We start from the raw sequence: 15925 nt of genomic DNA, 5'->3' as shown, positions 1-15925 counted from the left end.
ACGAAAGGCTTCTGAACTCAGACGTGGCGCAAGGTCTCTTTCAGCAGTGGGGAGAGCCTTGGTTAGATCTATTCGCCAATGAATAGAGCGCGCAATGTCATCAGTTCTGCGCGTTGGAATTTCCAAGGCGGCACTCGCTCGGAGACGCTTTTCGTCGCGAGTGGAGTTGCGGTCTGTTGTACGCCTATACCACTTCTGCCCAGAGTGCTGAAGAAGATCAGGCGCGACCGGGCACAAGTCATCCTTGTGGCTCCGGACTGGGCACGAAGGTACTGGTATCCCGAGCTACTCAGTATGTCAGTCGATCCCCGGGTTCGTCTGCCTCTTCGGGAGGACCTTCTGTCGCAGCAGCAGGGGACGGTCCTCCACCTGAACCTGTCCAGTCTCCACCTCCATGCTTGGAGATAGAGCAGCGACAGTTGAGGCCATTTGACTTGCCTCCTGAAGTCTGTAACATCATTCTGGCAGCCAGGCGTCCCTCCACAAAGTCGGTGTACGCCTGCAGGTGGAACAGATTTGTGGCATGGTGCACAGCAAAGGCTGTGGATCCTCTCTCTGCCCCTCTTTCTGAGGTTCTTCTCTTTCTTCTTTCTCTTGCCCAGCAGGGCTCTGCTCTGGGCACTATCAAGGGCTACCTTTCTGCTCTTTCAGCCTTTTTGAGGCTGCCTGATCAACCTTCTTTGTTCAAGTCCCCTATTGTTAATCGATTCTTGAAAGGCATCACACATACGTTCCCCCCTGTTCCCTTTGTGATGCCTCAGTGGGACTTGAACTTGGTTCTTACTTTTCTGATATGCGCTCCCTTCGAGCCACTTCACAACTGCCCTCTCCGCCTTCTTACATTGAAGACTGCCTTCCTGGTAGCCATCACCTCTGCCAGGAGAGTGAGTGAGCTCCAGGCTCTATCCTGTAAACCTCCTTTCCTTTCAGTCCATCCGGACAAGGTTGTGTTGCGGACACGACCCTCTTTCCTACCCAAGGTAGTCACGGCCTTCCACATTGGGCAATCCATCACCTAGCCCACCTTCTTTCCGCCTCCGCATCCCTCGAGAGCGAGGAAGAGAGGCTCCACCGATTGGACCCAAAACGTGCGCTCTCGTTCTATCTGGATCGCACACGCCAGTTCCGGGTGGATGACCAACTCTTTGTTGGTTACGTGGGCACTAAGAAGGGGAAAGCGGTGCACAAGCGGACCATCTCGCGGTGGATCATCTTGTGTATCCACGCGTGTTACTCCTTGGCTAAGAAGGAACCCCCTGTTGGGCTGAGGGCTCATTCCACTCGGGCCACAGCGACTACAACTGCCTTGGGCCGAGGAGTGCCCTTGCAGGACATTTGCCAGGCGGCTACGTGGGCCTCGCTGCACAAGTTTGGAAGACACTTTTGCCTGGACAGCCAAGTCCGGAGGGATGGCTTCTTTGGTTCCGTCCTCCAGGACTTTCTGGTGTGATTATTGGTTTGCAGACCCACCACCGGGGTTGGTATTGCTGGGGTATCTATTCTAAGGTAAGGAATCTATCACTAATTTGTCTCTTTCAGATGCACAAGTTACTACTTGTGTAACGATATATCTGTAAGAGACATTAGTTAGTGATAAATTCCTTACTGACCCACCCATCCTCCCCGTTCTGCGAACCGATATCTAGGGTTAAGGTCATCCCCTTTCAGGGCCCTAGTTTCAAGGCACCAGTGTTGGTTTTTAGCATAGCTCTGCGTTTCTGGCGCGGAAAAGCTGTGTCTAAGAACTGACGTCAGCACGCGGAGGCGGCGTCTAAGTACTCCGACGACGTCATCACGGCGCCGAAGACGGACGCGGAGCCGCAGACGACGCCTACCGACGGGGAAGCAGCTAGGCTGTGGTCCTGGATAGCAGGGCCCCGGCCAGACTAAAGTTGAGAAACTGTGAAACACCAGCAAAAAGTGGGGGTAACCATAGTAAGCAGATCTATTGTTACTGAAGGTGAGTATTTTTTTCTTCAGTTATTTAGCCATGTAGCCAAGCCATACCAGCAAGAGCCTCATCCCTAGCCTCAAGAGCAGTGGTTTTTCAATCCTACAAAGGTAGGAAACTGGCATAGGAAAGGTAGGCAATATTCTTCTACCTTCATCTTAGAGCCAAAGGGTCAGGCATAGATGGAGTTAATTCCTTAGACATGAAAGAACATAAAATGTTAACAGTGGGGTCCTTCATAATACGAAATAAGGTTATTGTCTCACTAGACACTTAGATTAACAGTCGACCAGACCAAGGCTTGCTTAGGGAGGTGGTGTAGGGCTACAGACAGAGAACTCAAACAACCAGTACTAGTAAATAATTAATTGTCCATCCAATTGTTGTTCTTTGGAAAAAGTCAAAGTATTTTACTCAAAGTTCATGCACGTAATGCTGTACATAATGGTCCGGAAAGAACAAATATGCCTGGTGGTACTAATGCCCTTCAAGTCTTACTGGGGCCTATGCTACTCCCACTTAACAAACTTCTAGAGTACCCTTTGTACACTAGTTCAGGTTTCTGTGACCTGTCATGGAGGGAATATTTAAATCTGAAGTGTCTCTGAGGCTTACTGACCTTTTGTGGGTTGATACGTCAGAATCTTTGTTCTCCATTGGTGCTGTTTTTCTGAAAGGTGCACTGCTTTGTGGTGTGCACTGCACCGTCCATCCATGGAGTTAGGGGCAGTGATCCTTCCCTGGCCCCACTGACTACTGTGCAATATGACTTGAAAAAAGGTCTATCAAGCCTCCCCCCCCCCCTCCCCATTATTGAAGTTTCCCACTTCTTGGTCTTGAACATGGCTAGGGAAATTTGTGATGAGTATGAGAACATTAAAGGCCCTAGAGCATTTAAGAATTTCTCAGATCTTGGCATGTTGGCGGGTAATTTCTGAATCATCTTTGTACTGAGAGTTGTAGACAGGAGTTGTGTATTTCAGCAGAATGTTTTCCATCCCTCATGTTATGGACAGCTCAGTGCTTTTTCCTTATCCTACTCAGTCTGGTGCAGCTTAGCTATTTAGCAGGAGAATCCCAAAACAAGGGTTCAAAATAAAGGTAGGCTTTCCCAATTAACTACCTGTGGGGTTGTGAGGGCTCGGGGGGTTAGTAGCCCTCCCTCAGAACCACTAAAATACATAGGCACATCACATCAATCAAACTCAATGTTCCAGATTGTAAGTAACTTGCTCTTTACCATAATTTACCATAATTCTTTTGTAGTCCTGTATTTTAAGCTCCATCAAAACTAATCCTGTCCCTAAACCCAAGTCCAGCTATAACTGAAGAATTCAGTAGCGTAGAAGTGAACATTCACAATGTGTAATGATTTAGCGTCATAATTTTTTCAAACTTAAGTCTTTATCTTCCCTCATCAAAATAGTTTTATTCAGCATTTGTTTGTTTTCATATTGCCATTGTTGATAGTTATGTGAAGTAACGGGAGATAATCTAAAGAAAATATAGCTACACCAGGGAGTTTAGTGAACAAAAACAAGAATGAAGTGGTGGAAGAATCAGAGGTTGTCTTAATTAACTATTCACATTACCTTAATATGTTGTCTTTGAATGCTGCTACAAAAATTGTAATTACATCTGTCGCAATAACCATATTTTAAATATTTTTAGATATTGCTTCTGCATTTGTGGCACCAGTAGATCTACAAGCCTATCCATTGTATTGCACCGTGGTTGCATACCCTACTGACATCAGTACGATTAAAGAGAGACTGGAAAACAGGTTTTACAGGTGAGAATGTTTCTCCAGATGACAAGATAAACATATTAATGTTCAGTTGAACCCTTCATTTGGCACAATAAAGCTTTACAGTGTATCTAAATGATAAGTAGTTTTTGATATTGAGCCATCTAGTACTGGTCAGGTCTGATAACATATATTCAATTACTGAACGGTTTAGGATCCAGTTAATTTTTAGGACAAAACCTTAAGTTATTGAAGACTTCGTGTACACATGATGAAGGCTGACCTTGGAATGCATTCCCCCTATTGCTGGCAATTGGCTTTGCTTTTTGCATTCACTTTTCCATGCTTTGTATTTGCTTGCTTTGTTTTAGCCGGCTGCCTGGTGTTTGTCCTTCATGTGGAGCATATCCTCTGATTTCTCTTGTTGGCTCCTTCTATTGTTCCATAAGTGCTCTCTTTCTGTGAACGTATTTCTTCTTTTTGTGTATCACTGTATCAAAGTGCATGTTTTCCAGCTGTTTCTCTTGTATGCTTCTCTTCCGCAATGTGCAGTCACTATGTCGCATCATGCTACTGTGCATGTTACTCTCTTCCCTGTGTTTCAGTTCTTCCCATCCAAGTCCATATTGGTTTCTCTTCCCTGTGTGCTTCTGTTTCCTGAGCCATATTGATCTCTCTTGTTCTTCTGTCTACCTTCAGCATTTCTTCAACCCCTCCACTCAGTCACTTTCCAGTTAAACATTTTTAAAAAGAAAAGTACTTTTGCGCTATTGTTTTTTTTTTCCTTCAATCGGCGTTCTCGCATTGGTAAGTGAAAAATCAAAATAGGTGTGATGACACACGGCTGCGTTGTTTCTTAGGCACACATGCGTTGTCAGCATTAGTAAAGTCAATAGCATCTTAAGCTAAGACCTTTTGACTTTGACAATCCTTGCTTTGAATACAGAGCAAACACAAGAAGATCATTGTGAAGCACTGAAACTTTTCAAACTGTCACCCCCAGTCACAGATCTTGGTTGAATCCATCATCATTCTTTAGCTAATCAGTCTTGACCGTGTGCCTCATGGGAGCAGGCCAGACCGAACTGTCAAACCAGTTCTTCCTGGACCGGAAACCAGCATTCTGGGACTGGTTTCGGGGTAGCACCCCTCATCAGCCAGGCTAGCTGGGGTGATGATGGATTAAAAACACAGATCTGTAACTAGGGTGAATGTTTAAAACGTTTCAGCACCTCGTCAATCATGTTATTTTAGAATGTTTGCATGGTTTCCTAGTCCTCATATGATGCACAGTTGATCGGTGACCCAATAGCCAGCTGACCATCTCTTGCTGTATCCATCTCCCTTTATGGACTGGGGTGTGAGGAGTGCGCTCCCATGCTATTCCTGCTGTGGCCTAGGAGAACCTCACCACACAGGAGTGTTGGGGCAATGCAGAAATCCCAGCAGCGGCTCTGATTCGGGCAAGGCATCCAGACAGCTATTATTCTTGGAATTAGCGGGTGGAAGCAAGCCAGCAAAGACCACCAAGGACATCAGCATGGAGACGATCCAGTGCCATATCACACCGATGGGCGGGACCTTGAATACAAAAATAATGGACCGGCGTACATCAAATCAGTCTGAAATTGGTTTCTTCCGAGATAAAGTGGAGCGTATTGACAGGAGCTTGCAACCAGGCTGAAACATGCTGAATCCTGGAAATCGTACATCTGTTAGACATATCTAGCCATAGATTCCTTACCTTCGAGTTCTCCCTAGGCGTCAGATTGAACCTGGACATTTTTTCCCAAAGAACCTTATCTGAAAGAGACATGTTAATGATAGATTCCTTACCTTGGAATATCCCCAGGCGTCAGACTGGATCCGGAGTTAGTAGTACCCCTGCGCGTCGGTAGGTGGCGTCGTACGGCTCTGCGTCTGTTGCTGGCATCGTAGGCGCCGAGATGACACACAGAGACTACTTAGGCGCCACCCATGCGTGCTGATGTCAGTTCTTTCTTTTTCCTTGCCAGTAAGCGCAGATCCGATTAGAGCACGTACCCTAGTCACTTTTGACTATCTTTTTGAGACTGTCTCCTGTAAGTATACTCTGGTGCACGTAGGGATGCCCACGACGTCTGTCTCTACTGCCTGGAGTGCGACCACGACTTTTGATCCTGCATGGACTGTCTGGCCATGGCCCCGAAAGCCTTGAAGGAGCGGCGCCGGAAGCTGCTTTAAGGTCCGGCAGTCTTCCCAGCGCCGTTCACGGTCTGTGGGCTGATCCAGAGAACTCTCGCGGGGCCACCATCATCGCTCCTCGGGCTCCAAAATCTTCACCCTCGGATTCGGGTAAGAGACGACACAAAAAGAAGTCGAAGAAGCATTTTCGCTCTGCGACATTCCGCTGCCTGTCCCCGGATGCAGATGAGGGGGACAGGGGTACTGCCCCTGCGGCTCCTTCGGAGCTCGGGTGTCCCGCGGCCTACCCACCTTATCCGGGCGACACTGCACAGGTGCAAGAATTTATTGCTACCATGGACCGCCTGTTTAGGTGGCTCCGGCCCTGACGCCACAGGATCCTGCGCCGCTGGCTCCCGCCACGGCGCCACAATGTCCCACACAGCCGGCTCTGGCCACAGCGCAACCCTCGGCTCCACCTCCGGCGCCTCAGTGGATACCACTTGTTCCGCTCCTCCCCCGGTTCTATGACAATTTTGACCCTGCCTGGGATCCGCATTGGGGCGCAGCGCTGGTTAGTCCCCGTCCAGCGCCGTTTGTTCCTTTCCCGGTCCCTGCCCTGCCGCTGCGGTCTGTACCACATACGGCTGAGGTGGAGGGCGACTGGGAGGGGTCTGAGGACCCCCTTGCTAGTCAGTGTGACTCTGAGCGGGACTGGGTGGACGACTTAAAGGAGGCCGGCAGCCTTGATGTCTCCTCTGACCCGGGGTTTCTTTCTCACCCACCTACCATGGAGGAGCGTGCTTCTTACACGGTTGTGCCACATCTGCTTGAAATCTACCCTTTGATGGCACTCGCCTGTTTGGCGATAAAGCCAACAGTGCGCTGGAGCGTTTTAAGGACTCTGGGGCTAAGGCCAAGTCCTAGTGTCTCCACCACGCGCCCGGCCACGTCTACCTTTCATTCTGTGGGTGTGGAGGCCGCCGTGGCGGCACAGGGGGCCAGCGTGCGGGTCAGTCCACCTCCACTCCCGCAGCATCCGCCTCAAAGCATTCCGAGTTTTGGGGAGCACCCCAACCCAGTGGGTGGCAGGATTCAACATCACGTTCACGACTGGCGTTCCGTCACTACCGACAAGTGGGTGCTGTAACTTGTCCAGAGGGGTTACTCCCTCCCCTTAGAGTCTACCCCCCAGCCATCCCACCTCGGTTCCACCGCATGTCGGGGGATCACTACGCGCTTCTCCAACAGGAAGTAATGGCCCTCTTGGCTGAGGGGGCCATCAAGCGTGTTCCTGGACCAGAACTAGGACATGGTTGTTATTCCCACTACTTTCTGGTCCCCAAGAAGGACAAAGGGGGCTTACGCCCCATCTTGGACCTCAGGAACGTCAATCACTTCCTCAGGAAGGAGAAGTTCAAGATGTTGACTCAAGCTCAGGTCTTGGCTGCCCTCGACCATGGAGAGTGGATGGTAGCGTTGGACTTGCAGGACACATTTTCACATCCCCATCCTGCCGGCCCACCGGTATTACCTGCGGTTCACGGTAGGCCAGGAGCATTTTCAGTTTGCTGTTCTCCCTTTCGGCCTTACCAGCGCCCCTCAGGTGTTCACGAAAGTGATGGTGGTGGTTGCACCTGACCTGCGCAGGTTAGAGGTATCAATCTTCCCCTACCTCGACGACTGGTTGTTGAAGGCGGGTTCGCCCCAGGAAGTTGTCCACCACCTTCAGAATACGGCCGACCTCCTGCATTTGCAGGGGTTCTCCATCAACGTGCCGAAGTTGCACCTGAGTCCCTCTCAGAAGCTCTCCTTCGGGTTTATCCTCCCGAGCAGCTAGTCCGGGACATTCAGGCTATGATTCCGAGCTTTCAGTTTCTATCCCGGGTTTCAGTCAGGATGAACCTCCTGAGCCTGATGGCCTCCTGCATCCTGCTAGTACAACATGCCAGATGGCATATGCTTGCTCTGCAGTGGGACCTGAAGTTCCAGTGGGAGCAGCATCCGGGCAACCTGTCCGATCACGTCCAGATCTCGGAGGGCACTGCACGACAATTGCAGTGGTGGCTCACGAATCGCGATGGGGTCAATGGCCGATCCCTCTCCCTTCCCCAACTGGAGCACACAGTGGTGACGGATGCGTCCCTCCTGGGATGGGGGGGGCCACTTGGTAGAGGCGGAGATTAGAGACCTCTGGTCTCTGGCAGAATCCCGGCTCCATATCAACCTTTTGGACCTTTGGGCGATCCGACTTGCACTGAAGGCATTCCTTCCCTCTGTCCGGGGAAGTGTGATGCAGGTGTTCATGGACAACACCACCACCATGTGGTATTGCAACAAACAGGGCGGGGTGGGGTTTTGGACACTATGTCAAGAGGTTCGGCGCCTCTGGACATTGCTGGAACATCAAGGCATCACCTTGGTGGTTCAACACCTGGCAGGTTCTCAGAACGCCAGGGCGGGCGGACTCAGCCACTGGCGCTTGATGGATCACGAATGGTGTCTGAACTGTGACGTGGCGCAAGGTCTCATTCTGAAGTGGGGAGAGCCTTGGTTAGATCTATTCACCACCGAAGAGAACGCGCAATGTCATCAGTTCTACGCGTTGGAATTTCCAAGGCAGCGCTCGCTCCGAGACGCTTTTCATTGCGAGTGGAGTTGCGGTCTGTTGTACGCCTTTCCGCCTATACCACTTCTGCCCAGAATGCTGAAGAAGGTTCGACGTGACCGGGCCAATGTCTTCCTCGTGGCTCAAGATTCAGCACGAAGATACTGGTATCACGAGCTACTCAGCATGGCGATCGATCCCATGATCCGACTGCCTCTTCGGGAGCATCTTCTGTCGCAGCAGCAGGGGACAGTCCTCCACCCGAACCTGCCCAGCCTCCACCTCCATGCATGGAGATTGAGCGGCAACAGTTAACAGCTTTCGATCTTCCTCCCGAAGTCTGTGATGTAATTCTGGCAGCCAGGCGTCCCTCCACTAAAACGGTATACGCCTGCAGGTGGAACAAGTTTGTGGTATGGTTGTAGGAGAGTAGGGCCTGCAATCCTATGGTCACCCCAGATTTTTGCTTTTTGCTTCACTGGTTTACGACTTTCCCTGGCTGTGGGCCTGCTAATCAGACCCACAGCCTAGCTGTTCTCTCTCTAAATTGACATCCATGTACTTAAGGTGCATTTACCAATTGGTATTGGGTCACTCTTGTAAGTCCTTGTACATTGTACCATAGGTACCCAGGGCATAAGTGCACCCAAGGCCTACCAGGGGCTGCAGCATGTATTATGTCACCCCTGGCTGGCCATCTAAACAGACAAAACTGGCTGGTAACACAGCTGGGGCAAGGTGGTGTAATCACCCTTTGCTTTAGATATAGTATACCTATATCTAACCCTAAAATGGACACATATGGTCCTATAAGTCACTCCTATGGCAGTCCTTATCAATCCTGGAGGCAGAGTGCTTGGAATTATGTGAGATGGGGCTCTAGCATGAGCGGAGGCTGTCTGCAGCTTTCGGAACCATGTCCTTTAGCTGTTTCCATGATAACACTATACCATATACTCTTAAGTGCATTATAATCCTCGCGGTTATTGCTAACTTTGGCATAGCATTATCAAAACATGTCGAGTAAGATGTCATACGAATTGGAATACTACCCCATCGCCAGTTCTGGCGATGGGGGTAGCATTCCACCCTTTTAGTATTAAATCTTTTTATTTGCGAAAAAAAAGAAACTAAAACAAAAAAGAAAGGGCTCTTACATACAGCTAGGGAATATCATAGTATTTTACAGATAACAATGCGTCCAATGCATAGCAATAACCGCTGAGCTCCATCCTAAGCAAAAGTCACAATGTCTTGCAGTCCTTGGGAGCCACGAGCTCAACTAGCAGAGTTTATCCAGCGCTCATTGAGCCACAAAAGGAAAAAAAAAAACAACGAACTGTAACTCATCCCCTTAACGCATTCCCCAGACCCCCACCCCCCTCCCGCCCTCCGTATCCTTCTTCCAACACCACACTCATCCCCCATACGTTCATCCTGATTCGTCATTCACCTGTGACAGGCGGAGCAACCTTAAATACCTAGGACAGGTCACTTCTCGGAATTCGGTGGCTAGCAGGGATAGAAAGGGCTGCCACAGCTCCGCATATTTCGCCCCTTCCCCCCCTTTCACCAAAGAGAGTTTTTCCATACCAAGAATAGACCAGAGTCGCCACAGCCAGTTCTGAAGGGTGGGGACTTGCGTGGAACGCCACAGGGCTAACAGGGCCTGTACAGCAGAGCCCAGCGCTATCGCTATCAATCGACCTCTACGGGCTCTTAGAGGATAAGTTAGAGCATTAGGGAGCCCCAGTAGAACATAGGCCGGAAATCGCTGGATCTCCGTCTCAAAGTGGGCATCAACTTCATCCAGAATCAATTTCCAATAACCCTGTATATGACTGCAATCCCACAAAAGGTGTGTCAAAGTGCCCCTTTCCCCGCAGCCCCGCCAGCATAGTGTGTCCCCCATTTGACCCATCTTGTGCAAGCGCTCTGGCGTGTAATACCAATAGGTTACTAATTTGGTAAATGTGTCAGTCAACCCCATGTGATAGGCCGAGTGTCTGGCGCGGTAGTAAATGTCCTCCCATTCTTTGTTGCACAGAGTCCGCCCCAGTTCCTTCTCCCATCTAGCCCGTCCTGCATTATAAACGCGCGAGTATCTGTCCAGGAGGAGCCGATATATGTCTGGAATGAGTCGCTTATCTGTGGTGCGCGAAAGAAGCCAGTATTCATATTTACTGAGCTTGCGTGTAGCGTCTCCACAGATCTGGGGTTGAAGCGCCCAATATCGGACCTGTAGATACCTAAGGCGTTCGGCCTCCGGGAGGTCATAGGTCTTCCGGAATTCCTCAAAAGGCATCACTCCCTCACCTGAATACATGTGAAAGAGGCATCGGCATCCTGCTGGGCGCCACCGTGCAAAGGCCTGGACATCCCTACCCGGGCCGAAGTCAGGATTCTCCAACAGGGATGTGAGGGGAGACGGGAAGGTCGTCAGGTCGTGTAGGATGCATGTTCGATCCCATACCTCTAGCGGTACCCTCGTGACGAAGGAGGCGTATAGGGTAGGGGGCCGGTGTTGTCGCCACAGGAAAGGCGCCTCCTGGAGTGGACGCCCCGCGACTGCTTGGTCCTGGAACAACCAATGGCACTCCGATTCCCATTTGCTCCATTCCACTAGGGTCCGGAGTTGGGTCACCTGGTAATAGAGACGCAAATCCGGCACCCCAGCCCACCGCTCTCCGGGGGAAGCATCGCTAGCCTCAGCTTGAGCCTGGGTCGTTTCCCGTTCCACACAAACTGAGCCAGCTCAGTTTGCGTGCGGCGAATCCATCCCTCCGGGGGACGGAGCGGGATAGCCCGAAAAACTTATAAAACTTGCGGGAGGATTGTCATCTTTACTGCTGCCACTCGGCCCAGCCAACATAGTGGGAGGGTCCGCCACCGCCCGACTCCCGCGTGGATAGTGTGACTAAGGTTAGCGTAGTTTAGACGCATCGTTTCTGGTAGCGTGGCCGCCAATTTTATGCCCAGGTAGGGGACTGCACCGTCCGCCCATTGGAAGGGGAATTGTGCTTCTAGGGAGGCCCGCGTGTGTGCCTCCAAGGAAAGGTCAAGGGCTACTGATTTCGTCATGTTTACCTTAAAGCCAGAGGCCTTCGCAAACGCATCCATGATGGCCGCCCCTGCCGGCAGGGATGCCGCAGGGGAAGCAAAGGAAAGCAAGACGTCATCAGCATATAAGCTGATTGTGTGAATATAAGCCCCGAATTTAATCCCCTTAATGGTCGGATGCGATCGCATGGCCTGCGCCAGGGGTTCCATATACAGCGCGAAGAGCAGGGGCGAGAGCGGGCACCCCTGCAGAGTTCCGCGTTCCATGGGGAATACGGGCGATGACTAGCCATTCACCCGAACCGCCGCTGTGGGGAAGGTATAGCAGTTCAGAACCCACGTACGAAATTTTGCGCCTAACCCTGCCTTGATGAGCACCTGTTCCAAGTACGGCCAGTGGACACGATCGAAGGCCTTCTCCACATCAATTGCCAACATCATGAACTCTCCCGGCAATCTGGAGGCCCGTTCCACTAAGTGGAGCGCCCTTTTTGTGTTGTCGACTGTCTGGCGCTCTGGTATAAAGCCGGCCTGGTCCGGATCGATCAGACCCGGCATAAGTGGGCCCAGCCGCTTCGACAGTATACTGGTGTAAAGCTTCAGATCTACGTTAAGTATCGAGATAGGGCGGTAGGCCCTGCATTGCGTTCAGTCCTTCCCCGGTTTGGGAATGACCGAGATCATGGCACTCATCAGAACTCTTGGGATGGCGCCGGGCTCTGAGAAGGAATTAGAGGGCAGTCAACAATGGAGCAACCTGGGGGCAGAACGTTTTGTAAAAGGCGGCGGTAAAGCCATCCGGTCCCGGCGCCTTGGCCAGCTTGAGGCGGGCGATCGCAGCAATGGCTTCTTCAGGATGGATCTCCCGGTCAAGGAGTTCTGATTGTTCTGTCGATAAAGCCGGTAGGGACACAGAGTCCAGGAAGGCCGCCCCGTCCACGGGATCCAGAGCAGCCCCCTCGTATAATGTAGTATAAAAGTCACTAAATGCCTGCGCTATAGCTCCGTCCTCCGTCACTGTGACTCCGTCCTGTGTGTGTATTTCCTGCACCGAGTGTCGCTGCTGCTGCTCGCGGAGTGCCCGACCCAACAACCTCCCGCATCTGTCGCCTCCCGTGTAGTATGCCTGTCGTACCCGTAGTGCCGCTTATTCTGCCCTATCTTGATCTAGTGCTGCTAACTGTTGACGTGCCACTCGCAACTGTTTCCATACCCGCGGCGCCCCTGTCCTCTGGTGTACCTGCTCCAATTCCTTCGTGCGGGCAGAGAGCTCATCCCTCTTACGGGCCCTCTCCGCATTTTCTGCAGCCGCGATTGCAATGAACTCGCCCCGTATGACTGCCTTGAGTGCTGCCCAATGTGTTGCATGTGAAGTGTCTGTCGGTTTGTTGTGTACCAGGTCTTCAGCTATAGCTTCCTTGATCTTGGCCACAACCCCCTGTCTGTGCAGCAGCGTGTCCCTCAGTCTCCAGCAACGTGCGCTGCGCCCCACCTGTGGAAAGGTAAACACCGCTGTGAGTGGTGCATGATCAGAAAGTGCTGCCGCTCCTATCTCAACGCTTGACGCCAGCGCTCTAAATGAAGTGGATGGTAGAAAATAATCTAGGCGCGCATAGGTTTTGTGGGCGTTGGAGTAATATGTGTAGTCCCGGTCGCCCGGGTGGAGGGAGCGCCACAAGTCCGTCATATCCAGTTCTGACAATCTGTTCCGTCCCCCCTCCGATAAAGTGCCTGCCTGCGTGGATCGCTGCGCTGACCTGTCAAGTAGGTTGTGAAAAACTAAATTGAGGTCCCCCCCCAACCAGAACGTGTCTATCAGGTGCCGCCGCTGCTTCAGTAAGCACTTGGTGGGAGAACTTCTCCTGCCCCTCATTTGTCGCATAAACCGCAATCACCGTGAAGGTGTGCGCTCCCAGTGAGAACCTGCAGGATAGGAGTCACCCTTTAACCTCTGTCCCCCGGTGTAACAGCTTCCCCTTAAATTGCTTTGACACCAGGATCGCCACCCCAGCAGTCTTTGTGGTCGTGGATGAGAAAAGTTGTGTCGGAAAGTGACAGGATTTAAGCCTATGACAATCCTTAGTTAGCAAATGCGTTTCCTGGAGGAGACAGATATCTGCTCTTGAATTCTCTAGCAGGGACAGCACCGCCCGCCGCTTAACCGGATTGTTAGCCCACGCACATTCAACGTGAGCACGCTCAACTCAGTCGCAGGCATAAGGAGTCATACCCCACACGCGCTCTGAGAAAACTTCCGGTGGCCGAAACATCAGCCATGCCCTGTCTCGCAGCTGCCCGGCCACCCAGGACCCTCAGATCTTCGCAATTCGCCGCATCCTTTCATTCCAACATTCACTCGGATCCGGAGTTCCCCCCCCCCCCCACCCCCCCCCCTTACCAACAACACCCCCCTCACCACAATGAACAAAACCCTTGACAGCCATCCACCCCCCCGCAAACCCAAGATACCAACATTGATAGTCCTTCATCCAGAGATAAATGGGAAATGTCTCTCCCAGCCCAGAAACCCCCTTTTCCCAACTGGCCAAAGAAGCAAAACAATCTCTCCCCACCCCTCCCTTGGCCAAGGAGACCACCCTCCCTCCCCTTTCCCCAACTTGAAGAATACCAAAAATAGTCCTGTCCGACGTCCACAGTTGTAGACGAGAAGGTTGGGTCATCTCCGGGGGAATGTGTCTGAGTCCAATACCTCCGCCCCCGCCGCCGACTCATTCGGCCCCAATCCCCACTTTCTCATCCAAAGCCCTCGTGCCACCTCATCGGTGGTTATCCGCTGTCGGAGGTTGCCAGTCCCAGCGCTACAGTTTTTACCGCAGCACGACGACCATCTTCGATCTCCTGCGCTGCCGGGCGCCTCGGCCTGCGCCGTCGCCGTTGCTGTTTCCACTGTCCAGGGGCGTCCGTGCCATTTGCTCCCCCTCCAGGCTGATCGTCATCCTCCGTCGGTTCCTCGAGGCCTAACAATTTGCATGCGTCCCTGAAAGACCGCAACTGTTGAACCTTGTTGTCCAGCTTAAATACCAGGTGAAAGGGGTGACCCCAGCTATATGGGATGTCGCGCCGTCGCAGTTCTGCCGTGATCCGTCGGAATGACCGTCGTTTCTCCAGGGTGATGGCGGCGAGGTCCTGATATAGAGTCGGCGAGTGGGCACCATATGAGATGGTTCCCATCTGGTGCGCTTTGCTAAGGATCTCCTCCTTCGTGCGGAAGTCCTGCACGCAGACCATGATGTCGGCCCGTCCTATGGGCCCTGTCCAACCGAAGCGTTGAGTCCGCCGGTCGGCCCAGGATGTGGTTGAAGAGGCCCTGGGTGAAATGGAAGAGGTCGTCTGTGTCGGGAGCCTGCTTCACTCCCCGAATCCTGATGTTGTGCCGCCGGGAGCGGTTCTCCAGGTCCTCAGCGTGAGACTGGAGGTCCACCTGTTGGTAGTGAATACAGACTATTTCTTGCCGCAGCGCCTCTATTTCTACATCTCGCCCGTCGCTTTTGGCCTCTAGGTCCGCCACCCTTTCCCCTATGGCGTCAGTGTCGCGTCGGACTTCCTGTATTTCCTCCTGTAGTTCCCTCTTCAACGCGTGGATGTCCTCTCGCAGGCCAGCGAAGAGGGATTCTAGAAAGGTCTTTGTGATAGTCTCCTCAATGTCCGCCTTTCCCGAGGGTGGAGAGTCCGTGGTCTTCTTTTCCGTGCCGGCCCGTTGGCTGGACGTGGCGGTGTCCGTCTGCTTCCCCATTGTGTTGGGGGTGAATAGATCCTTAATAGTCCTGTCCATCCGGACTCTCCCCAAGGACATGTCACTCAGGGCCTCCCCGGCCCGGACACCACCAGTGCTGCTTGACAACGTGGGTTCCGACAATGAGGGTGCAAGAAAGTTCGACGGGTCGGACCGTTATTCAGGGGAGCTCAGCTAGGGCCGCGCCAGGAACCCACCTGTCCCCGCTCTGGTGCCGAGGAGACTCCACTCTGTCACTGCCCAAACCCCAGGGTGTCCGCAGCTGGACCAGGACACTAGTCACTGGTGTCCGGTTGCTCCTGTCCGGACACTGGCCTCTATTTGCCCACCGAGCGCCTCCGTGTTCTGCTCGCGGTCTTGGGGCCTAGCAGGGCTTCTAGGACGCCACACAAGGGGCAGTTCTGCGTTCGCGAAGGCGACTAGCGTGTTGTCCAAAATGGCGGACGCAAGCTCCAGGCGCCCCAGGTCGCATCAGCCCCTCCAGTGCGAATCAGGCGCCTTTGTTCGATTCCCCTGCGGGCTCTACCTCGGCGCTTCCGAAACCCTCTGGGCCTGGTCGACGCGCCGACTCTCTCAGCCGCCACTCGGGTGCGATTCTTCCCCGCTGCTCCTCACCTCAGTCCCTGGGGCTCGTGTTCTGTC

At 52.4% G+C, this 15925-nt stretch overlaps 1 protein-coding gene across 2 annotated transcripts in view; it reads left to right on the top strand.

Moving 5' to 3' along the window:
* Nucleotides 1-15925, top strand: part of PHIP (PHIP subunit of CUL4-Ring ligase complex) — a 2330659-nt gene that overhangs the window by 1653781 nt on the left and 660953 nt on the right. For both annotated transcript variants that reach the window (XM_086926531.1, XM_086926532.1), the window contains exon 31: nucleotides 3623-3743. In XM_086926531.1, coding sequence (XP_086782657.1) covers nucleotides 3623-3743 — 121 coding nt within the window. The remainder of the gene's footprint in view (nucleotides 1-3622; nucleotides 3744-15925) is intronic.

The sequence above is a fragment of the Lissotriton vulgaris genome, chromosome 6 (genome assembly GCF_964263255.1).
Source record: "Lissotriton vulgaris chromosome 6, aLisVul1.2, whole genome shotgun sequence".
Classification (NCBI taxonomy): Eukaryota; Metazoa; Chordata; class Amphibia; order Caudata; family Salamandridae; genus Lissotriton; species Lissotriton vulgaris.
The sequence above is the reverse complement of the archived record's forward strand: the minus strand, read 5'-3'. Positions and strand labels throughout refer to the sequence as shown.